Genomic DNA, 25,053 nt, shown 5'->3' with positions numbered 1-25,053 from the left:
TTCTTTCTCCTCGACCTCCTTCTTTTTCTTCTGTTCTGGGGATGCTTTGCCCCCCCTTTAACTTTTGAGACAGGCCTTGTTAAATTGCTGAAGCTGGCCATAAACTTGCGATCCTCCTGCCTCAGCCTCCTGAGTAGCTGGGATTACAGGCATACATGCACAACTATGTCTGGTGAAAAATTCAAATTTCTAAATTTAATAAACACCAGAAAGTAAACAGCAACCTGAGAAAAATAGCAGCAACTTCTGCAGCAAAGGAATACTTTTCTTAATATACAAAGAACTTTTACAAATAAACTTGATTTAAAAAGTGGAAAAGGATGTAATCAATTCACAGAAAATGAGATTAAAGTCACTAGTAAGAAATGAAACACTCTTAAATAAACAAAATTTAAAATCAAGCTGAACATGGTGGAAAAATGCCTGAAATCTCAGTTACTCAGGAGACTGAGGCAGGATAATCACAAGTTCGAAGTCAACCTGGGCAATTTAAGGAGATTCTGTCTCAAAATAAAGTTAATAGGTTCAGGGATATAGCTCAGTGGTAGAGTGCGAGTCTAGCATGCACAAGCCTGGGGTTCAAATCACAATACCTCAAAACAAACATACATAAATGCAGCATTTGATTGTGTGTGCCTCCAGTAATTACTCTGTACAAACACATACAATTATTCTATCACAGACCATTAAGAGTGTGTTTCTCTCCTTTCTTAGATTCCCACTTGGGTTTCCGGGAAGTATTTCCACTGTTTTTATGTAGTGTTGGGGCAATTATTTCTTCAGCAGCACCAACCATGGGAATACCAAGACAGAAGTCAAACTCTTACTCCTACACACCCACTGCTGAAATTAACAAGCAATTCTGTAAGAACGAAACGGAGCTGTCAAACAGGTATTCTTGGGAAGGTATCTCAGACTAGGTAGGTGATGATGGGGCAAGCTTCAAGGAGGATCCGAAAGATAGGAGGCAGTGAAGGCGGGGCGGGGCTTTCCCCCGACGTAGAATCACCACGTGTGACAACAAAGGGGTGTGCGAAAGCTGGGTGCATGTGCAGAGTTGCAAGTTGCGGGGAGAAGAGCCAGGGTGAGCGTTGAGTCCTTTTCCTGCACGGATCCCTTTCCTGTTCAGAGTCTGTACTCGCCTGTCTGGGGTGCCAACATCACTTGCCATACAGTTCTCTGCTGAAAAGGACTTTTCCCCCATCCAACTTTAACTTTTTATAGACAAATACAGGGAGGACTTAGAGAAGTGAAATAATGTGTCTCAGGGTACAGCCTTGGCACACTGGGGTACCGACAACCAGTCCGCGGATTTTTCTCTATTGCCCTTGGGCACCGTCTAGGCTATCTACCCCTAACTCGCTCCCGGAGGGCGATTTGGTTGTCTCCGGATGCACTACATCTCCCATAATGCCTCGGGCCCAGTCTCCCTCCCGCTGGTAGACTGAGCACTGTCTCCTCCAGTAGGAGAGCAGAGTTCCCAGGGGCCATCCTGTACAGCCAATGAACATGGCAGAGGGCGGGCCTCTCCCGTCCATTGTTCTCTGTGCCCCACGGGCTTGAGCTGAGGTGAATTCAGAGGGGCCGGGCGAGCCCGGGGGCGCTTTTGCGCGAGAAGCGGCCGCCTGAGCTGGACCTGGACTCTGGGGAGGTGAGCTGGAGAGGCAGGCCTGAAGCCGCGTGGACCGGGGAACAGCCCGCGGCGAGGATAACGGGCCTGCAGCCAGCTGCGGCAGCCTGCTGGGGGAGGGGCGTGGGTGCCCTGTTCGTGCCCGCTGCCGGGCGCTTGGAGTTACGCGCCCGGCTCTGTGAACGGACCGGGTCTTTCTCCCCGGCAGAGCTCCTTTCACATCCAAGCGGGAAGCGCAGGATTTTGAACTGAGAAGGGATGTTTGACCACGTCCTGCGCAGCCTCCTCATTGTACAAGTGGGGAAACTGAGGTTCAGAGGGGGCGTGTCTTGTCTTGGCTTAGACGGCGAATTGGGGGTCTCTGCGCATTGTACCCGGTTCCCAATTAAGAGTTCTGTTATATTTGCATTTCATCTAGTCATTTGGGTAAATACACGTTGAGAGCTTCGGTTTTCCCACTAGCTTTTCTTTTTGTTGTTGCTATTGTTTTTAGGTTTTCTTTTTATTATTTTCTTTAATAATTCCAGGGAGTGTTATTTGAGTCTTTATGATGTAATGCTTTTTGAAAATGTTTTTTATTGCTTTTAAAATATTTCATTTAGTTCTTTGTAATTCTAGTTTTCTCAGTATTTTCTAGAGTTGCTGACCAGGTCCTCCTTTTTCTAGTGTGTGTTTATTTTTAAAGGGAAGTGGGTTCTTACTGTCTATGGTGTTTTACCTTTCTGGTTTTCTTTTTATACGTTATTTTCATATCAGGAGAATTATCTGAAATAATTAATGATTAATAATCTTTGTCAGTGTAATTTTAAAAATATTGGGCTGGTGATGTAACTCATTGGTAGAGTGCTTGCCTACTTGTGTGAAGCCTTTTGGCTTAATTTCCGTTGAGCCCCTTCCCAGACAATACCACCTATTATCATGTTAGATGTATGTATGTATGCATGTATTTATTTATTTATTTATTTATTTATGTGATGCTAGGGATTGAACCCAGAGTCTTGCACATGCAAGACAAGTGCTTTACCACTGAGTTACTCCTAGAATACCTTTTAATATATTTTACTGTATAGAGGTGCTATTGATTTTTAACCATTTCCCTGCTGCTGGATTCCTCACCAGCTGGATGCTGGGGATTGAACCCAGGCCACTCTATCCCTGAGCTACGTTCCCCTGCTCTTTTTATTTAATTTTGAGACACTGTCTCACTAAGTTACCCACGCTGGCCTCTAACTCACAATCCTACCTCATCCTTCCAAGTGGCTTTTACCACTATGCCCAGCACTCCTACTGCTAGAGTTTAAAGGTTATCAACTTTTTGCAATTAGAAACAATGCCATGGTTGTGTATCCTTGCAAATAAATTTCTTTTTGCAAAGATGTTATTTTTAAAAAATTATTTATTTATTTATTTATTACATATATGACAATAGTGGAATGCATCACACTCATTATTACCCATTTACAGGACAAGTTTTCGTAACTCTGTATATAAAGTATGTTCACGCCAAATTATGCCATTATACACCTACTCTTTTTTTTGCATTACAATTCTTTTTTTTAAATATTTATTTTTTAGTTGTAGTTGGACACAATACCTTTTATTTTATTTATTTATTTTCATGTGGTGCTGAGGATTTAACCCAGGGCCTCGCACATGCTAGGTAAGTGCTCTACCGCTGAGCCACAATCCCAGCCCCTGCATTACAATTCTTAATACACATATATGCCACAATTTTTCATATTTCTGTTTGTATATAAGGTATGTTGACACCAACTTCAAATCTTCATACATATAAAAATGTTATTTTAAAATTAAATTCATGAAGGGCCAGGACTGGATGGAGAGTATGAACATTTTTCCCCCTCCCTGGACAGGGAATTGAACCCCGAGGCTCATGAATACCAGGCAAGCTTCTCTACTACTGAAGTACATGCCCAGCTCCTTTTAAATTTTATTTTGAGAAAGGCTCACTGGGCTCAAACTTGTGATCCTCCTACTTCAGCCTGTAAATAACTATGATTACAAGTCTGCACCACCATGCTTGACTGAATGTGAACATCTTTAAAATTTCAGTGGGCCCTCTGTATCCTCAAGATCAAAAATACTTTAAAAAAAACCTCTGTATTGGACATGTGTAGATTTTTTTCTTATCAACATTTCAGTACAGATAACAACTATTTGCAGAGCATTTACATTGTATTGGGTATTATGTGTAATCTGGAGACGATTTAAAGGTATACAGGAAGACGTGCACAAATTATATGCAGATTCTATACCATTTTATGTAAGGGACTTGAACATTCAGATTTTGGTATCTGCAGGGGTTCCTGGAACTAGTCCTCTGAGGAATCTGAGGGACTAATGTACTTTAAAATATGGTAATGAGGGCTGGGGATGTGGCTCAAGTGCTAATGTGCTCACCTGGCATGCACGGGGCGCTGGGTTCGATCCTCAGCACCACATAAAAATAAAGATGTTGTGTCCACCAAAAACTAAAAAATAAATATTAAAAAATTCTCTCTCTCTAAAAAAAAATACATGGTAATGATACTTGAGATATTGCCTTCCTTTCAGTTAAATTAAAAGAGCCTCAGCATCTGATCCATTGCTAATCCTTAAGATGTCCCCATAAGAAGGATGAATGTTATTATCTATATTTATTAGGTGGTCACTGAGATCAAGTGACTAATTTGTATGTTGGTCAGGTCAAGGTCACTTACTCTGCAGCAAGTCTGAACTGATGGGCAGGAAAAGTCAGTCCTTTTTTTTTTTTTTTTTTTAGAACATTGCATTTCTGATACTTTGGTTTTGAAAGAACAGTGTTGTATATTTTGTGCTGGTGATACTTCTTTACTTCTTACCATAGAGAAATATATTTTCAAGAATAAGGAATTCTTCTTTTAAGAGGGCCAGGAACTTCTTTTGGTTTAGGGCAGTAAGAATCAGTTGGTGGCCTGACCTGGGCTGCTATGAGTTAGATTGCTTTAGGACACTTACTGATTCTGGTTCTCTGTCTTATGTCTCAGCAGGTCTTTTTGTTGAAGGAGGGAGGTGTCTTCTCAGAGAAGTGTGGCTAGAGAAGATTGACGTTCAAGGCTTAAAAGCCTGAGTGATCACCCTAGAAGGTGGATAATGGCTGCAGACATGCCAACAGTGACCACTCCTCTCAGTCCTTTGGTCCAGGTGCCGCAAGAGGAAGACAATCAGGAGGAGGAGGTCACCACTATGATCCTGGAGGATGACTCCTGGGTGCAGGAAGCTGTACTGCAGGAGGATGGCCCTGAGTCTGAGCCTTTTTCCCAGAATGCTGGCAAGGGCATCCCTCAGGATGAGGCAATAGCTGGGGGACCACAGGGTGCACTTGGTCGCCTCCGAGAACTCTGTCGACGCTGGCTAAGGCCAGAGGTACATACCAAGGAGCAGATGTTGACTGTGCTTCCAAAGGAAATTCAGGCCTGGCTGCAAGAGCATCGACCTGAAAATAGTGAAGAGGCAGTGGCTCTTGTGGAAGACTTGACTCAGACCCTTCGGGACAGTGGTAAGATGCAGAACCTCATAAGGAGAGGGTGAAAGCACCATTCCTAGGTGGAGAAATGTGATGTTTGTGGAGGAGTAGTTGATATACAGGATGGTGCCCTCCTTCTGCTCTGTGTCCATGGCAGACAGGGTGTTCATTATCCTTTTAATGCCATCATTGGGTGCAGTGGTAGCTACAAAATTTCAGTACAGGAGGGGCTTAACAGACCATTCCTGGAGTTACATTTGCACAGTAAAGCCATTTTTTTTACTTACATGTTTATTTGGAGTGGTTGGGAAGTGGATAGAGGTAATGGGGAGAGGAGTTGACATATAATCCTTTGCTTGGCATCTTTACTAGGTTATATAACAAATATTCAGGTAGTTCCAACAATTAGAAAAGAATAATCTAATTTTTTCAAAGTGATTATTTTTATGAATCCAAGATAAAAGACAAGTAAACCAGCTAATACCAAAGGACTTTCTGTGGTATAAAGTCATCCTGGACTCTTTTAAGAATCATTCCAAATTTGAACTCTTTATAATAGTTACTGTTTGTTTCCTGTGTTGCTAGTAATTTCCAAAATCCTAACATGCCATTCAACTACTGTTTCTCCATTTGGCCTTCACTTGACAGGACATGATCACCAAATATTTACTCCAGGTCTACCTGTGCCATTAAGACAATTTCAGGGCCCAGGGAATATAACTGCTTTTGCATTGACCAGAACTTCAGGGGTTAAGAGTGTGGAGAGGAGAGGGGAGAGCTTAGGTCAGAGAAATCTTTACAGATGACATGAAAAGTGAGGGAAGGTTGCAGGATGAAGTAGTATTTGGAAAGTCATAGGGCAGGGAGGAGGCTGTGGCAACTGAGAAGGGTGGTCTTAAGCCAAGGCTTTAAAGAGAGGGAACCAGCATAGTGTCTTCCTTCAGACGACAGTGAGAAGGCCCGGCTGATGGAAGTGGAAAATGTGTTTTTAGGAAGTGGTAAGGATTTGGGGGAAGGGTAGATGGAGATTTGGACTGAAGTAGTTGGCCTCAGCAAGTTCTTGAACCAGTGGCCATAGGAGGAAGCTGAGTTTGGCAACCAGGATATAGGTTTGATTAGAGTAGGGAGAGCCTAGCTGGGCAAGGTAGTGTATACCGGTACTCCTAGCTCCTCCCAGCTACTTGGGAGGCTGAGGCAGGAGGAATGTAGGTTCAATGGCAGCCTCAACAAATTAGTGAGACCCTATCTCAAAATAAAAAATAAAAAGGGTTGGGGATGTAGCTCAGTGATAGCACAACTATGGGCTCAATCCCTAGTAACACACACATGCACGCACGCACACACACATAAAAACACAAAGAGTGGGAAGAGGTTAGAGATAGAGAGCAGCCAGGAAGTTAGCTAGTTATAAGGTATACAACGATGAGGGTCAGGCTAAGATATGAATAATAAAGGAAGTGGAGATTGGACACGTCGGAAAAAGAACTAATGGAATAATAGTAGCAATCACTGGCATTTATTGAGTTCTTTTTGTAGGCTAGGCAGTGTGCTTAACATCTAATAGGCAGAACTCTTATAAATTTCACCACCTTGGGAGATAAGCAGGGTTATTATCACCAGAGAGGTCAGGTGACTGCTTTAAGATCAGCAGCTAGTCTGAGGTAGAACCAGGATTCAAATTTATGTGCCTGAGAACGTGGTGCATATTCTTAAGCATTTCATCACATATCTGATAGTGACAGTTTTTAGTGGGGTGTTGGAAGGAGGGGATGCAGAATAGGAAGACAAGGGACTAACTCAATAGCATCTAGTCTGGAGGATTTAGAAGACTGGCTGGGAGGGAAAGGAGTGGTGGTTTGAGGCAAAGGTTCTGACAATCTCCTGGGATCAAGTGATATAATTAAAGTCATCTTCTGGTGAAAGGGACTGACAATGAAGGCCAGATGTGACCCAGTACTGCACCAGACACCTTACATGTGCCCATTTCACTAAGAATTCTTGTGAGTTGGGTGGATAGGAAATGGAAGCTCAGCAAGGTCATCGTTATTAAGTAGTGGAGCTGGATTAACTCAGGAGTGTTTGCTTCCACATGAGTTTGGTAGGTCCTGGATTTTATTTGAAGTAAGTACTGGATTTTCTTTGGCCCAGAAAAGTAACTTTGTTTTCTTTTTGTAGTGTTGGGAATAGAAGCCAGGCCCTTGAACATACTAGCCAAACACTTTTCCACTGAGCTACATCCTCAGCCCAATAACTTAGAATTTTATTATTTTTTTAAGAAGGTATTCCAGTGACTCAGAGGCTGAGGAGAAGGAGTTCAAGGCCAGCCTTGGCAACTTAAAGAGACCCTATCTCAAAATAAACAACAAAAGGGTTGGGGAGGTAGCTCAGTGGTGGAGCACTCTGGGTCCAATCCCTAGTACTTCCCCAAAAAGGAAAGAAAATCCTCTCATTCTGTTTCTGAGTTTTGTTACTTGCTTCTTGATGGATGGGACAAGTTTGTAATGAACTTCAAGATCTCCAGCAGATACTATAGAGAGACTGAGTGCTGAGGAGAAACTTCTGTGTTGGTTATTTAGTTGGGGAGATCACAGAGCAGAAGTGATTACAACCCTCAGCCCCTGGCTCATTGTAGGGTCTTTGGTGCCTTTCTTCTTTTACTGGACATCTGAAATGGGGACCCCTCTCCCCGCAGAGGAGTGGGTTTGTCCTCTGATTTCTGACTTTGAGATTGTCTTTGTTGGCCTTTCATTTATTTAACAAATTCTGCCCACTTTTCTCATAGTTGTTTACAGGAATATCTGTACTTTATTTCATCCCAGCTCAAACATTCACTCAGCATAGGATCACTTGACCTCTATTTTGTTTGTCCAGCTCAGGATCTTTGGACATATTTACCCAGCACAGGACATTTCAAGGCCTGGTTAGATGGTGGTGGCTTAATGTTTGACTAATAGGCACTTCCAGATGCTCACATTTAAAGTCTTTTAATTTCAATCAAGATCAGACTTGTAGTACTAGTTTACATGGTAAAGGTCATCTCTATTTTTGAATGTTTCTCAAGGACATTTTAATCTCATACCCAGTCCTAATTCAGGCTCTTAGGATTTCTTACCTGAATTTTTGCAGCAGCCTGCAAAACTAAGTTCAGTCCAAACTGAACTTGCCTTCATTCTTTTTCCCTTTCACTGCAGCTCTTCCACTCCTGCTGGGGTGATCTGTTAAAAAAATCTTCATGAGTTCACCAGTGTTTACCAAATCAAGCATGACCTCCTTGTTTTGTGTAGAACCCATGGCTCTATGTGACCTGGCCCAGTCCTCTGCAGCCTGGTTCCTTCCCTGATCCCTTTGCTGTAGCCCTTGTTCCATTCAGATAAGATCTTGCTGTTTCTTGAACATAGCGTGTACTTTCTAGCATTGACTTTTGCTCCTGAATTTTTGTTTGGAATGTCTTTGTCCCATCTCTATAGGGTGAAATCCTGGTGTCCTTTGAATTTATTTATTTATTTATTTATTTGTGACACTAGGGATCAAACTCATGGACTGAGAATGCTAGGTAAGTGCTTTACCACTGAGCTGTATTCCCCAATCCTGAATACTCACTCTTGGAGACCCTCTCCATAAAGTCATCCCTAATTCCTTTTCTCTCCCGTCCCCAGTTGCACACACATGGAAGTGTCTTTAATCATATCTCCCAGGAATTGGATTCTTCTTCTCTTTTGGCTTTTATTATTGTCCATCTTGTTTTCTATTTTCTATTCACATTTTCTATGTGAATACTCATTTCTTCTAGGAACCTGCAAAATCATGGAAAGCAAAGAATCTGCTTTTCTGCCTCCTCCTTTTCCTCCTTTTCTTCTCTCTTGTCCTCTCTAACAGTGCCCCACACATAATGGGAATTCTGTATGTATTCTTGGGATGAATAACTGAATCCTCCCCCACTGGAAGTTGGGAGAGGTTCATCTGCTCAGCCCATGAAAGAGGCAGACAGACAGCTACCTCATTCTAGCTTCATTGGTGGAAACAAGGAGCCTGACATCTGCTTTTTCTCAAGAAATCCAGGCTAAGCTTTTATTTTAAAGCAAAATGGGGTCAATCTCAAATTCAGCAACATATAACCAGGGATACTTCTGAATCTGCAAAAGGGAGTAAATAGACTTCAGTTTAGACCTAGGGAAATACTCAGGCCAGTAGATAAATCAGGCAGCTTAGTCCTGTAAAGGAGCACTTACTCTTAGCCTTCAGGGTTTTCATTTAAGAATAAAAGCTATATTTAATCATTTGTTTATATTCAATCAACCCAATGAATGTTATCATTTGTGTTAATATGTTTTTTTTTAAATAGGATATTTCTGAGTATGAAGGTGTGTGCTATTCCCACTTCTCAAACTGCAAAGGCTCATGAAAATCATTTTTACCTGACCTAAATATAAACCAATAGGTAGTCCTTTCATCTGTTGTTATCTATTCTGACTGCAGGCATTGTGTTTGAGTTGGACAGCATTTATTTGAATAGGCAATTTTTGAATTTGGAAACCTAGATTATGGTGAATCCACACTGGTAGGGGAGGACATTTGCCTGAAGCTCTCTGGGGTTGGGGGTATAGCTCAGTGATAGAGTACTTGCCTAGTAACCCAAGGCTCTAGGTTTGATTTCCAGCACTGGAAAAAAGAAAAGAAAAACTTAAGAACTTCACTGGCAAGCCTCAGGAGAACATCACTGCTCCTGTGGAGATTATTTTTCCAGTGACTTAGCCTTTGGGTTTAGACTAGCTGACCACATCATTCATGTCTGCCTGCTGTGTTTTCAGTCTGCTGGAGGTCAGTTAAAAGACCACTTATAAAAAGTCTTAGTAACTCTATTTTTTGGTTACAGGTTAACTGTTGCAAAAACCAGAATACTTCAGAGTGATATGGGAAATGACAACCCAGATTTTCTAGGACAATTCTGAATTTTAAATATTTGTCTTTGTAAATCATCAAAACCAGCCTCACATTTTAATAAATTAGCAGCTAACCCATACCATTCATACCTGTAAGCCTGGGGCAAGGAATCATTTATCAAATTGTATTTCCTGATTTTGGGTCCCAGAAATTTATAGAATTGAGACAGTTTGTCTCTGAACTGCTTTTTTTTTCTTTTTTTCTTTGGTGCTGGGAATTGAACCTAAGGGCACTCAACCACTGAGCTACATCCCCAGTCTTTTCTACTTATTAATTTTGAGACAGGGTCTCCCTAAGTTGCTGAGGCTGCCCTTGACCTTGTGATCTTCCTGTCTCAGCCACCCAAGTTGTTGTTATTGGTGTGCTTCTGGGGCTCGGGTTGTAGCTCAGCAGTAGCGCACTTGCCTGGCATGTGTAAGGCATTGGGTTCGATCCTTAGCACCACATACAAATAAATAAAGATATTGTGTGTCCATCTCCAACTAAAAAAAAAAATTTAAAAAAAAAGGTGTGCTTCTGCACTGCTAATTGCTGTACCCAATTTTATTCAACTTTTTTATATGAGGTAGCAGAAAAACACCCTCAGGGACCAGGAGATCAGTGAATTCATGCAACAGTGGCATCTCTCAAATTGCCCCAGACATCAGGGTTTTTGCATCATTATGATTATTTATTTATTTATTTATACTGGAGATTGAACCCAAGAGCTCTCCACCATGAGCCACATCCCCAGCCATTTCTATTTTTTAATTTTGAGACTGAATCTCACTAAGATGCTGAGGCTGGCCTCAAAGAATTTGCAATTCTCCTTCCTCACTCAGCCTTTAGAGTCACTGGGATTACAGTGTGCACCACTACATCCAGCTTATTTGCATCATCAGAGTGGAAGGGGAAATGATACTCTCTTAGCAGAACATTTGATATTATGGAAGCCCATTACCAAAAATATACTGCTGCCATCAGAGGGGGGAGCAAAGGTGAAATTTGGGGTCTCAAAATCGATAAATTCCTAGGAAGAATCCTTTGTTGGCTCCTTCATTTGGAGATCTGCCCATGGCCGTCGAGGGTACTTTCCTTCACTCCAGTCCAGGTTGCCATTTCTCCCATAGAAGGTTTGTCTTCCATTGATAGTACTGGAGCCTGGATCATGGTCTCTATGTTTCCCTGAATGTTTACACCTTCTTAGCTGCCAGGAGAATCCCACATTAAAGACAGACCCAGTATGGGGCGGGGCTGTGGCTCAGTGGTAGAGCGCTTGCCTAGTATGTGTGAGGCACTGGGTTCAATCCCCCACATAAAAAAACAAATAAAATAAAGGTACTGTGACCATCTACAGCTAAAAAAAATATTAAAAAAAAGACAGACCCAGTAAACATTCAGGGAAACATAGAGACCATGAGCCAATTTCCAGTACTATCAATGGAAGACTGACCTTCTATGGGAGGAATGGCAGCCTGGAATGGAGTGAAGAAAAGTTCCCTTGACAGCCATGGTTTAGGCCTGTAGCTGTGCAGATCTCCAAATGAAGGAGCCAACAAAGGATTAAATAAGAAAGCAGGTGCTGTGTCTTGTGAATTATACAAATGTAAGCTATCATTGTTATCCTCATAATTATTTTGTGGTGATTATTATAATGTGTATAGTGTACACATTATAATAGAGCCTTCCACATGGAAGACATTACTGGCAGAGGCTCAGGAAATTCACATCATTCTATTACTGTCAGTCTAAGATTCTGTGGCATAGGCTCCATGAACATTCCTCTTGCTTGTATGATTTAACCCCATGTTTCTAGGGATGCATTTTGGGAGCCTCTTTGCTTTTCCATTCTTCAGAAATCAGGTGTCTGTGTTCTCCTTGGATTGGGTTACCCTCCTTGTGTGTGATGAAAGATGACCTATATTTCAAAACAAAGTACTGTGTTGTAATAATTTGCCTGGCTTACCAGGCATCTTTTATCTAACTTGATAACAATGGTCATTAGCAGCCTTTGTTAATGATAACCTAAAGTGGTAATATGGTACTCATAAGCAATGTTCTGTAAGATAGAATAAACCATCTTGTGGCAGGGTGGGTGGGGAGGATGGGAATCATGTAGGACTCTTTCTCTGAGATTCTGATTTTCTGGTTTAATTGGACATAGGTTATGGCCCAGGCAAGGGATGTGTGTCTGTAAGTCTGGGCACCCATGTCACACGCTCTGGAGATTGAGCCTAGGGCCTTCCACATGCTAAGCAAATGCTCTACCACTGAGCAACAATCCTATCTCTAAAAGGCAAGGGGATTTTTTTCCCACCCAGGACTGAGGGCCACATCAGGGCCTTGTGCATCCTAGGAAAACACTCTGCCCCTGAGCTAAACTCTCAACCCCAAGCAAGGGATTTTCGAGAGTTCTCCAGTGACTCTATTATGCAGCAGAATTTAAAAACCACTTTTATAGAGCTTTTTAACTCAAAGAGCATTCCTAGGACCAACACCATTAACATCACCTGGGAGCTTGCTATAAATGTAATCAATCTCACCTCAGCCCCATGAAGTAGATCTGCATTTAACAAGATCTTCAGATAATTGTTAAGGACTTTTAAGTTTGAGAAGCCTATCCTAGACTAGAGAGGAATGGAGGTCGTCAACTTGAAACCTTCTCTTGTCCAATAGTTGAGCCAAAGAGTCACAGCTGACCTCCCGGCTATCCTGAGCATCATTTGGTGTTCAGTGGTTACAGCTTGCTGCCCCAGCAGAATGCTCCTTCATGACACACACACACACACACACACACACACACACACACACATACATATTTATTTTTCTTCGCAAGAAAGGTAATGGGCAGTATTGGAAGGCTGTAAAGGTATTTGTCTCTTTTTTAAATTTTTTATTTTAATTTGTTATAATATATGACAGCAGAATACATTACAATTCATATTACATATATAGAACACAACTTTTCATATCTCTGGTTGTATACAAAGTATATTCACACCATTCGTGTCTTCATACGTGTACTTAGGGTAATGATGTCATCTCATTCCACCATCTTTTTTACTCCCTTGGCCTCTCCCCTCCTCTTTGCCCTATCTAGAGTTTATCTAATCTACCCACGCTCCCCCTTCCAACCCCACTATGAATGAGCCTCCTTAGAGTAGAGAAAACATTTGGCATTTGGATTTTTGGGATTGGCTAACTTCACTTAAGCATTGTATTCTCCAGCTCCATCCATTTACCTGCAAATGCCATGATTTTATTCTCTTTTATTGCTGAGTAATATTCCATTGTGTGTGTGTGTGTGTGTATATATACACACACACACACACACACACAAACATTTTCTTTATCCATTCATCTACTGAAGGGCATCTAGGTTGGTTCCACAGTTTAACTATTGTGAATTGTGCTGCAATAAACATTGATGTGGCTGTGTCCCTGTATTATGCTGTTTTTAGTTCTTTAGGTATAGACCAAGGAGTGGGATAGGTGGGTCAAAAGATGGTTTCATTCCAAAATTTCCAAGGAATCTCCATACTGCTTTACACATTGGCTGCACCATTTTGCAATCTCACCAGCAATGTGTGAGTGTGCCTTTTCCCCACATCCTCGCCAACACTTATTGTTGTTTGTATTCTTAATAGCTGCCATTCTGACTGGAGTGAGATGAAATCTTAGAGTAGTTTTGATTTGCATTTCTCTAGTTGCTAGAGATGTTGAACATTTTTTCATATATTTGTTGATTGATTGTATATCACCTTCTGAGAAGTGTCTGTTCAGTTCCTTGGCCCATTTATTGATTGGGTTATTTGTGGGTTTTTTTGTATTTATCTTTTTTTAAAAATATATTTTTTATTTGTTGATGGACCTTTATTTTATTTATTTGTATGTGGTGCTGAGAATCGAACTCAGTGCCTCACGCATGCTAGGCAAGTGCACTACCACTGAACCACAACCCCATTCCCTGGTGTTTAGCTTTTGAGTTCTTTGTACACCCTAGAGATTAGTGCTCTATCTGATGTGCACATGGTAAAAATTTGCTCCCAAGCTTAGGCTCTTTATTCACCTCATTGATTGTTTCTTTTGCTGAGAAGAAGCTTTTTAGTTTGAATGCATCCCATTTATTAATTCTTGCGCTATAGGAGTCTTATTAAGGAAGTAGGGGACTAATCCGATACGATGGAGATTTGGGCCCACTTTTTCTTCTATTAGATGCAGGACCTCTGGTTTAATTCCTAGGTCCTTGATTCACTTTGAGTTGAGTTTTGTGCATGGTGAGAGATAGGGGTTTAATTTCATTTTGTTGCACATGGATTTCCAGTTTTCCCAGCACCATTTGTTGAAGAAGCTGTCTTTTCTCCAGTGTATGTTTTTGGCACCTTTGTCTAATACAAGATAACTATAATTATGTGCGTTAGTCTCTGTGTCCTCTGTTCTGTACCATTGGTCTATTAGTCTGTTTTGGTGCCAATACCATGCTGTTTTTGTTACTATTGCTCTGTAGTATAGTTTAAGGTCTGGTATAGTGATCCCACCTGCTTCAGTCTTCTTGCTAAGGATTGCTTTAGCTATTCTGGGTCTCTTATTTTTCTAAAGTTTTCTTTTTTCTTTCTTTCTTTCTTTTTTGAAATTTTCTTTCTTTGATGTGTCTTTGCCTGGTTTTGGAATCAGGGTGATATTGGCTTCATAGAATGAGTTTGGAAGTGCTCCGTCTTTGTCTGTTTCCTGAAATAAATTGAAGAGTATTGGTACTAGTTTTTCTTTAAAGGTCTTGTAGAACTCGGCTGTTTATCCATCTGGTCCTGGGCTTTTCTTAGTTGGTAGGCTTCTGATAGCATCTTCTATTTCATCACTTGAAATTGATCTGTTTAAATTGTGTATATCATCCTGATTCAATTTGGGCATATCATATGACTCTAGAAATTTGTCAATGCCTTTGATATTTTCTATTTTATTGGAGTACAAGTTTTCAAAATAATTTCTAATTATCTTCTGTATTTCTGTAGTGTCTGTTGTCATATTTCCTTTTTCATCACATATGTTAGTAATTTGAGTTTTCTCTCTCTTTCTCTTCATTAGCATGGCTAAGCTTTGTCAATTTTATTTATTTTTTCAAAGAACCAACTTTTTGTTTAGTCAATTTTTTCAATTGTTTCTTTTGTTTCAATTTCATTTATTTCAGCTTGATTTTAATTATTTCCTGTCTTCTACTGCTTTTGATGTTGATTTTTCTTTTTTCTAGGGCTTTGAGATGTAATGTTAAGTCATTTATTTGTTGGCTTTTTCTTCTTTTAAGGAATGGACTCCATGCAATGAACTTTTCTCTTAGCACTGCCTTCATAGTGTCCCAGAGATTTCAATGTTGTATCTGTGTTCTCATTCACCTTTAAGAATTTTTAAATCTCCTCTTTAATGTCTTTTGCAATCCATTGTTCATTTAGTAGCATATTATTTAGTCTCCAGGTATTGGAATAACTTTGATTTTTTATTTTATCATTGATTTCTAATTATATTCCATTATGATCTGATAGAATGCAGAGTAGTAGTATCTCTACTTTTTTATATTTGCTAAGGTTGCTTTGTGGCATAATATATGGTCTATTTTAGAGAAGGATCCATGTGCTACTGAGAAGAAAGTGTATTCATTCATTGAAGGATGTAATATTCTATATACGTCAGTTAAGTCTTAAGTTATTGATTGTATTATTGAGTTCAGTACTTTCTTTGTTCAGCTTTTATTTGGACAATCTATCCAGTGGTGAAAGAGGTGTGTTAAAGTCACCCAGAATTATTGTGTTGTGGCCTATTTGACTCTTGAACCTGAGAAGAGTTTGTTTGATGAATATAGACATCAATGCTCCATTGTTTGGGGCATATAAATTTATTATTGTTATGTCTTGTTAATGAATGGTTCCCTTAAGCAGTATGAAATCTCTTTCTTTATCCTTTTTGATTAACTTTGGCTTGAAGTCTACTTTATTTGATATGAGGTTGGAAACCCCTGCTTGCTTCTGCAGTCCATGTGAGTGGTATGATTTTTCCCATCCTTTCACCTTCAGTCTGTGGATGTCTTTTCCTATGAGATGAATCTCTTGGAGGCAGCATATTATTGGGTCTATTTTTTAATCCAATCTGCCAGTCTATGTCTTCTAATTGGTGAGTTTAGGCCATTAATATTCAGGGTTATTATTAAGACATGATTTGTACTCCCAGCCATTTTTGTTTATTTTTGGTATTTAACTTGACTTGGTTTCTCCTTTAATTAGTTTTTCCTTTAGTGTAATATCTCTCTTTGCTGATTTTCATTGTTGTTTTTCAGTCCCTCTTCATGAATATTTTGCCAAGGATATTCTATAGTGCAGGCTTTTGAGTTGTAAATTCTTTTAACTTTTATCATGGAAGGTTTTTATTTCATCATCAAATCTAAAGCTTAATTTTGCTGAATATAATTGGTTGGCATCCATTTTCTTTCAGAACTTAATATATGTTGTTCCAGGATCTTCTAGCTTTCAGGGTCTGGGTTGAAAAATCTGCAGATATCCTAATTGGTTTTCCCCTATATGTAATCTGATTCCTTTCTCTCATGGCTTTTAATATTCTCTCCTTATTCTGTATGTTAGGTATTTTCATTATAATGTGCCTTAGTGTGGATCTGTTGTGATTTTTGTACATTTGGTGTCCTATAGCCTCTTGAATTTGGTTTCCAATTCATTCTTCATGTTTGGAAAATTTTCTATATTATTTCATTGAATAGATTGCTCATTCCTTTGGTTTGGAACTCTATTCCTTCCTCTATCCCAATAACTCTTAAATGTGGTCTTTTTATGCTGTCCCATATTTCTTGAATATTCTGCTCATGGTTTCTTACCATTTTCACTATGTTGTCTACATTCTTTTCAAGATTATATATTTTGTCTTCATTGTCTGAGGTCCTGTCTTCCAAGTGGTCTAATCTGTTGGTGATGCTTTCAATTGAACTTTTAATTTGATTTATTGTTTCTTTCAGTTCAAGGGTTTCTGTTTGTTTACTTTTTTTATTGAAGTAATCTTTTGCTTCCTGTATTTGTTTATGTAGCTCTTTGTCAAAATGGTCTTGCTGACTATATTTGCTCTCTTATATCATCCTTTAATTTGCTTTCAGCGGTGGGCTGTTGGATCGTGTGCGGGAAGCCGAGTGATGGCTTGGACGATGAGTTCAGAGAGCTTTGTGGCATGCAATTTGTGGCTGTGGCTGACTTAAGAGCCTGTGTGAAGTCCCTGGGTGCAGTCAGGCTACTGTATGGAGTATCTCCACTGCTGCTGAGTTCCAAGATGGCAGTGACGGGGGAGCCCCATGTTGGTAGATGGGGTCCACACGGGAGTGGAGGCCGGAGTTCCTGCATGTGGGAAGCTGCTAGGTGTCCTGCATGTAAGTGGCTTCGGTGATTTCTGCTCCGGTACGTGGCCAAAAGTTCTATAGGGGTGTAGATGGTGCCCACTCAGGTACCCCGTAGTCCAGTGTGGGCAAGTAGTTAAGTGATCTACTCTGTTGCTGTGGCCTGGAGCCCTGGAAGGGCATGGTTGTCATGATTCCTGTGTGGGAGCAAGACTATCACTGACAGAGAAGTAGTATTCTCACTACTTGAGTCCCAGATCATGGAGCAACACAGAATGCTGCCTCTTTCTGTCCTGCCATCTTGGTATCTGTTTTTTTAAAGTACAGTTCTTACCTTCAAAACAAAATTTTAATTTTTTTTTTTTTAGAGAGAGAGAAAGAGAGAATTTAATATTTATTAGTTTTTGGCGGACACAACATCTTTGTATGTGGTGCTGAGGATCGAACCAGGGCCACATGCATGCCAGGCGAGCGCGCTACCGCTTGAGCCACATCCCCAGCCCCAAACAAAATTTTAATTCACTTAAAGTTTTGAAATGTAAACCATCCAGAACTCTTAGGGAAAGTTAACCTTGTAACAGTAAAATGTTTGTCAGTCATTCATTTACACACAACAGAGTTCACTGCTGTTTTTATCAGTGGTTAGTTTTTCAGGCAACCAGAGTTTAGTTGGAACACTGCTCCAAGTCTCTCAGGCAGGTTTCTGCCAGGGTTTCCAGGTTAGGGGAGAGCTCAAGTCAGAATGGAACCTACTTTGGGCCTACTTTGAGTCAGAATCACTTCTGTATTTTAAATCAGTGGTTCCAGCCATCGTGTATGTCACAATCTGGCAGGAAGGACTTTGGAAGGATTTTGAGCCAAACATACACTAAAGCATCAAAGTTTGTGACCAGTTTATTTCATTGTTATAGATTACAGTAGTCTCCCTTTATCCACGTGGGACTCATTCCACGACCCTTAGTGGTTTTCTGAAGTTACAGATAGTACCAAATGTTATATATACTGTTTTGTTTCTTATAAATATGTACACAGCTATGATAAATTTTAAGTATGGCAAGAGTTTGACCACAGTGACTAAAATAAAACAATTATAGCAATATACTGTAGTAAAAGTTATTTAAAACTTATGAATGACCTAATTCTGGAATATTTCATTTAATATTTTTGAACCTTATTTGACCAAGGGTAAATAAAACCTTGAAACCTTAGAAAGTAAGAGTGGGGATTAGAAGAGACTGTCCAGCAAATTCAAGTTTATCCCGCTACTGACATAAGTTTCTCTTATGCTCATTCTGGTATGCTTTCTATCGTGGGTCAGAAAAAGGAGGTCTGTGGCATGGCAGAAAGTACACAGAGCTCTGTGAACAGCCGTAGAAATGTGATGTGTCCTGGGGCTGGAGTTATGGCTCAGTGGTGGAGCACTTGCCTGGCATGTGTGAGGCCCTGGGTTAGATCCTCAGCACCGCATATAAATAAATAAATAAAAGAAAAGATCCACTTACAACTAAAAAGTATTTTAAAAAAAGAAAAGAAAAGAAATGTGATGTGCTCTTGAATACAGAGTGTGTGTGAGGGGTGGGAAAGTACAAAAGCTATTGATTTAGACCGTGCTACAATTGCAATTTTTGTGTACTAATTGATAAGAGCGCAATTCAAGAACTGTTTAGTGAATGCTTTTTGAACAGTGGTCTTATATTTTTGAAAAAACAAAAATTGAGTCTGCACATAGCAACTTAAACAGAAATAGACTCTGCTTCACAAGTTACACAAAAATAAATTCAAGTAGATTATAGCTATACTATACAAAATCTAAAATGATATATAGGAAAATATTTTTGTAATCTTGGGTTGGAAAGGACTTTATAAGAATTACAGAAATCATCAAAACTAGATTTGACTCATGACACAGAAGAAAAATCCTTTATATAAGAAAGATACCATGGGGGCCAGGCACAGTGGTGCATATCTATAATCCCAGCACCTGAGAATACCGAAGCAGGAGTATTCCAAGTCTTAGCAAATTAATGAGATCCTGTCTCAAAATAAAAAAGGTGATGTGATGGTAGAATGTTCTTGGGTTCAGTTTTTTCTACTTGAAAGAAAAAAAAAATTCTTGATCTACAAGACCTGTAAATTTATAGGTCAATCCAATAGGATAAAAGATGTTAACAGTCAATTTTAGAATGAAGAAATTTAGATTATAAACATATGAAAAGGTGTTCAACCTTATATTGGGGAAATACCCATTTAAGCAAGATACTATTCTTTTGCTTATTAGACTATTAAATTTGAGTTTTTCTAAGAATTCACTGCCCTTGTGAACTTTACACAATCTTTAAAAATTAATTTCATGGGCTGGGGGTTTAAGTTAGTAGTAAAGCAAGACTGGATTTTATTCCCAGCACAAGAAAAAAATTTTTTTTCAGAATTTTTCTAGTAGGCAGTGACATATTTTAAATTTGATAGAGTACATAAAATTGTATGTTGGAATTATATATTCTTTGTGTATTGTGATAAAATATATATAGCATAACATTCGTCATTTTTAGGTAGCCAATTGAGTGATATTAAGTACCCTCAGTTCACATCGTTAAAGCATCCATCTCCAGAACTGTTTCCTCTTCTCAAACTGAAACTCTATACCCTCTAAACAGTAACTCTCTGTTCTTCCCTCTCTCTAGCCCTTGGCAACCACTGTTCTATTTTCTGTCTCTATGATTTTTTTTTTTAAAGAATTGGGATCTTGCTATATTACCCAGGCTGACCCTAGATTCCTGAGCTCAAACAATCCTCCTGCCTTAGCCTCCTGAGTAGCTGGGACTGTAGTGGGCCTTCACACCTAGCTTATATTATGATTTTGATGACTCTGGGTACCTCATATAAGAAGAGTTTTTTTGTGTGTGGCTTATTTCACCTAGCATAATGTCCTCAAGATTCATCAACATTAAAGCATGAGTCAGAAATTCATTCCTTTTCAAAGATGAATAATATTCACTATATATACCATATTTTGTTTGTTTAACTGCTGATGGATATTTGGGTTGTTTCCACCTTTGACTGTCATGAATAATACATGAACACACAGATACACAATTATCTGTTCCAGGCTTGGCTTTTGGTTCTTTTGGTATACACCCAGAAGTAGATTTGCTGGATCATATGGTAATTCTATTTTTAATTTTTTTAGGAACTCCCATCCTGTTTTCCACACAGTATGTTGTACCATTTTACCAGCCATGCACAGGGGAAAACCATCTATATTTTTTAGTCTGTCTCAGGAACAGACTTTTGTTAATCTGTTTATGCTTTCTGCAACCTAAATTTAGTCATTGACGAGTATATATATGCTTCATTGTGTTATTGAGCAAGAAATTGTTATATCCAAGAACAAGTTTGTTAATTGTGTTTACAATTAAGCATAAGAATAAAAAAATGGATCAATATTGTGTGGATAACTAGTAAGATCAGTTAGAATGGCATTCCAATCTTGGCCAAATGTTATCTCCAAGGATGCCTCCAATTGTTTGCTTTTCACATTACCCCATTTTATTTCCTTTTAATACACTCTCTGAAATCAGATAACGTGATATATCTGTATTTTGTGTAGTAGAATGTATATTTTGTGAGGTTCATCAACTTTCAAACTGCACAGGACAGTCCAAAGCCCTTATTTAAAGTCTCTGGATAGATAAGCTGACTTCCTATCCACTTCAGTAGTTTGGGGGGAGGTCAGTAACATTTAGAAAATGAAACCTTTTCCTTTCCATTTCCTTAGTAGGTTTTCTCTACTGGAAATATGGGCCTCCCAAACAAGCCTGCCTCCCTATATCTAGTCTCATCTCTTTATAAAATATGCTCTTCCTGTTTGTACCTTGGGATAACACTATTTTTATCAGTAAAGTTCCTTAAAAAAAAAAGATTCCTAACTCCTACCATCTCATTCCATCTCCACTCTTAACACGTTGGTGAAAATACTTATCTCTGGGTTTATTTTATTTATTTTTTGGTACTGGGTATTGAACTCAAGAACACTCTACCACTGAGCAACATCCCCAGCCCTATTTTGTATTTTATTACAAAATAGAGACAAGGTCTCACTGAGTGCTTAGTGTCTCATTTTTGCTGAGGCTGGCTTTGAACCTGCGATCCTCCTGTCTCAGCCTCCCGAGCCATTGGGATTATAGGCATGTGCCACTGCACCCAGCTAAAAATGATTTCCTTTTGTGTGTGTGTGTGTGTGTGTGTGTGGTGCTGGGGATTGCCTTGTGCATGGGAGGCAAACACTCTACCAACTGACCTATATCTCCAGCCCTTATCTCTGACCCAAACCAGTTTTTGAGTTTTCATTTTCCTAATAATTGGCTACTAAGAAAGGAGGGAACCGAATGCACTTTAATGTGCTCTACTTTGTCCTGTTCACTTGAAATTCATAGTTGCCTGGCCTTCCTGAGTAGGCGTTTGGAAGGAGCCAGCGTTTCCTCATCCTTCCCAGCTCTGTGACTTTTTCCCATTTGAAGAACATCAGAAGGCTGCTCTTTTTTGTCCTTAGAAGAACTCCTGTGTCTCTGTTACCAGAGGCAACTTCTAAACTTTGCCCAACTTTCCTTTGGTTTTCCCTGGAGTACATGCTCTAACCATCTTTATATATATATATTTAGTTAGTTAGTTGTAAATACCTTTATTTTATTTATTTTTATGTGGTGTTGAGGATCGATCCCAGGGCCTTGCACATGCTACGTGAGCGCTCTACCACTGAACCACAAACCCAGCCCCAACTCTAACCATCTTGATGCTTTGTCTATGTAAAAAAATAATAGGATAGGCTTTTAGTGAGGAGTTAATTGGGGCAGGATTCTGCTCAGAAGATGATAGAAGATAACTCCACAATTTATCATATTTGAAGTGATTTCAAAGAAATTTTTATTTAATAGCTTGATTCTGTTATTTATTTATTGGCAATACTGGGGATTGAACCCAGGGACACTTTAACACTAAAGTTTCATCCCTGGCCTTTATTATTTTTTTAAATTTTGATACAGGGTCTCATTAAGTTGTTCAGTCTGGCCTGAAACTTGCATTCCTCCTTATCTCAGCCTCCCAAGTTGCTAGGATTGTGTATACATCATATTATGCTGTGCCCAGCTCTGTCATTTCTTTCTTTTACATTTAAATTTTTGATTCATTTGAAATTTGTCCTAATATAGGTCCAACTCGAATTTTCCCATTTGGCCTATCTAGCTTGATTGCTTTATTTATTTGTGCTGCGGATTAAATGCAGGACCTTGCATATGCTAAACACATGTTCTACTTCTGAGCTACACTGCCCCCACTCCTAGATTATTTGTTGAATGTTGGGTCTTTACATGGATTTGACAGACCAAATATGCTAAATTCCCCTAGTCATTATATCAATAACTTTTTCTGTTCGTGGTCTGCATTTATGTGTCACTGATATAAAATTCAATATTCATATGTTAGTTGAATCTATTTATGGTGTTTATGTTCAGTTTTTTTTTTTTCTTTTTTTTTTTTTGCGGTGCTGGAGATTGAACACAAGGCTTCACACATGCTAGGAAAGTGCACTGCCACTGAGCTAATCCCTAGTCCCTATTAATGTTTTAATTGCATTTCATGTTTTTTTTAATATTTATTTATTTGTTTATATGTGGTGTTTATATGGACCTTTATTTATTTATTTGTTTATATGTGGTGCTGAGAATTGAACCCAGGGCCTCACACATGCTAGGCAAGCTCTCTACCCCTGAGCCCCAGCCCCAGCCCATCATTTCATGTTTTAACATCTGACAGAGATAGTTTTTCTCCTCCCTCTCCCTCTGACTTCAGTTAATAATCTTTCCTTCTTAATATTTATTTTTGTACATTTAAAATTCAATTACATTCTCAACACCACTTAAAAAAACTAAATAAACAAAATTCAGTTACATGATTTATCAGTTTTAAATGTTATCCTTATTATAGATGAGTACCTTTTCTTGTGACAATAAACATACTATATCCTACCTTATGACCCCCACTCCCAATTTTAATTCATGTCATTTCTTTTCTTCTCTTTTTTCTCATTTGTTGGGGATTGGAACCCAGGGCTTCATAGATACTAGGTATGTACTCTACCACTGAAATAATTCCCAGCCCCAAGAACAAATTCTTAAAGATATAATTTCTAGGGACTGGGGATGTAGCTCAGTGGCAGAGTGCTTGCCTTGGGTTTGATCCCCAGCATCAAGAGAAAAACAAAAGAATTTATTCTGTTCCTTTGTTGTAGTTTTCTTCTTTGAGAACTCCAGTAAGTTTATTGATTTTCCTATTGGCTAACTTCTGTTTTATCGTTCTCTTTAACCGTTTCAACTCTTTCTTTGTTTCCATTCATTTAATTGCTTTTCTCATTTTGTTCCTCTTTTCTGTGCTTTTCAAGATACTTAGTTTCCTGTGTTCCTATCTTGTCTTTATTTCTCTGGATGATATTTCCCTTCTTTCCCAAGTCCTTCACATTTCATGAAATCTCTTTCTGTCATCTCACCATCTCTTCTTCAAGTTCTTTAGTTCTACAGAGGCAGTTGCTTCATTTACCTATTTTGGTTGGAAATGATCACTTTTCTCAATAATAATAAGTTCCCTGATTAATGTTGCAAGTCAAAGGCTCTCTCCTTCTCTGCTTTACAGAAACAACTTCCTGCATACACGGCCCATCTGTGTGATTCTGATTGTAGCCTCATCTCCTTTGCTTCTCTGAACCAAAGAAGCCAGCTCTGGTTACCCCAGTTTCCAAATGCACTGTTGCACTGGAGGGTGAGTCCCAAACCTTCAGGAAGTGATTTTCTGCCTGAACTTTCTGAGATCTGCTCCTGAGCACCTCTCACCCACTCCCTTCCATGCTTGTTCTCTACACTTCTTTTCTCAGTGCTTCTACCCAGTCTGCTATTTTTAGAAGCCTTGACATGTATTTTGGTCTCTTCAAATTATATCTTCCTTTTAATTTCATTGAAAATTAAGTTTGAATTTTTACTTGTTTTCCCTGTTGCTTCTTGAGTTCATACTAAAACCAATTCTGATTTTAAAGCATCAGAAAAGCATACCATCAGGCTACATCCCTATCCCTTTTTTTTTCTTTTGATACCAGTGATTGAACCCACAGGCACTCAACCACTGAGCCACATCTCCAGCCCTTTTTTGTAGTTTTATTTAGAGATAGGGTGTCACTAAGTTGCTGAGGGCCTCTCTAAGTTGCTGAGACTGGCTTTGAACACGCAATCCTCCTGCCTCAGCCTCCTGAGCTGCTGGATTTACAGGTGTACACCACTGTGCCTGGCCCCTATCCCTTTTTGTTTTTTATTTTGAGACAGAGTCTTACTAAGTTGCCCAGGCTGGGCTGGCACTTGCTATACTTTTGCCTCAACCTCCTGAGTAGCTGGGGTTGTAAGCAGGGCCACTGTGCCTGGCTTTTAAATAGGATCTTATCTTGATTAAAGGCATGACTGGAACCCAGGTTCTCCCTCAGAAAGGGATGCCACTAAGTATGTGGAAATTTACACATATAATCACTGAATTGAATATCTAATCCTAAATTAACTGTTATGTTAGTTTTATAAATGGAAATGTCAT

At 39.4% G+C, this 25,053-nt stretch overlaps 2 protein-coding genes across 5 annotated transcripts in view; one reads left to right on the top strand and one right to left on the bottom strand.

The window, feature by feature from the left end:
• Positions 1-25,053, bottom strand: part of Znf774 (zinc finger protein 774) — a 596,184-nt gene that overhangs the window by 33,599 nt on the left and 537,532 nt on the right.
• Zscan2 (zinc finger and SCAN domain containing 2) overlaps positions 784-25,053 on the top strand; it is a 28,304-nt gene continuing 4,034 nt past the window's right edge. The window contains exons 1-3 of one of the 4 annotated variants that reach the window (XM_071608587.1): positions 1,557-1,651; positions 4,660-5,168; positions 24,115-24,233. In XM_071608587.1, coding sequence (XP_071464688.1) covers positions 4,763-5,168; positions 24,115-24,149 — 441 coding nt within the window. In that variant the 5' untranslated portion in view covers positions 1,557-1,651; positions 4,660-4,762 and the 3' untranslated portion in view covers positions 24,150-24,233. Of the gene's footprint in view, positions 893-1,556; positions 1,652-4,656; positions 5,169-24,114; positions 24,234-25,053 lie in introns of those variants that run through there. The other 3 variants (XM_071608586.1, XM_027920120.2, XM_071608585.1) reach the window with 3 other exon arrangements.

This window comes from Marmota flaviventris, chromosome 2, assembly GCF_047511675.1.
Source record: "Marmota flaviventris isolate mMarFla1 chromosome 2, mMarFla1.hap1, whole genome shotgun sequence".
In the NCBI taxonomy this organism is placed as follows: Eukaryota; Metazoa; Chordata; class Mammalia; order Rodentia; family Sciuridae; genus Marmota; species Marmota flaviventris.
This window is presented reverse-complemented; position numbering and strand designations above follow the sequence as displayed.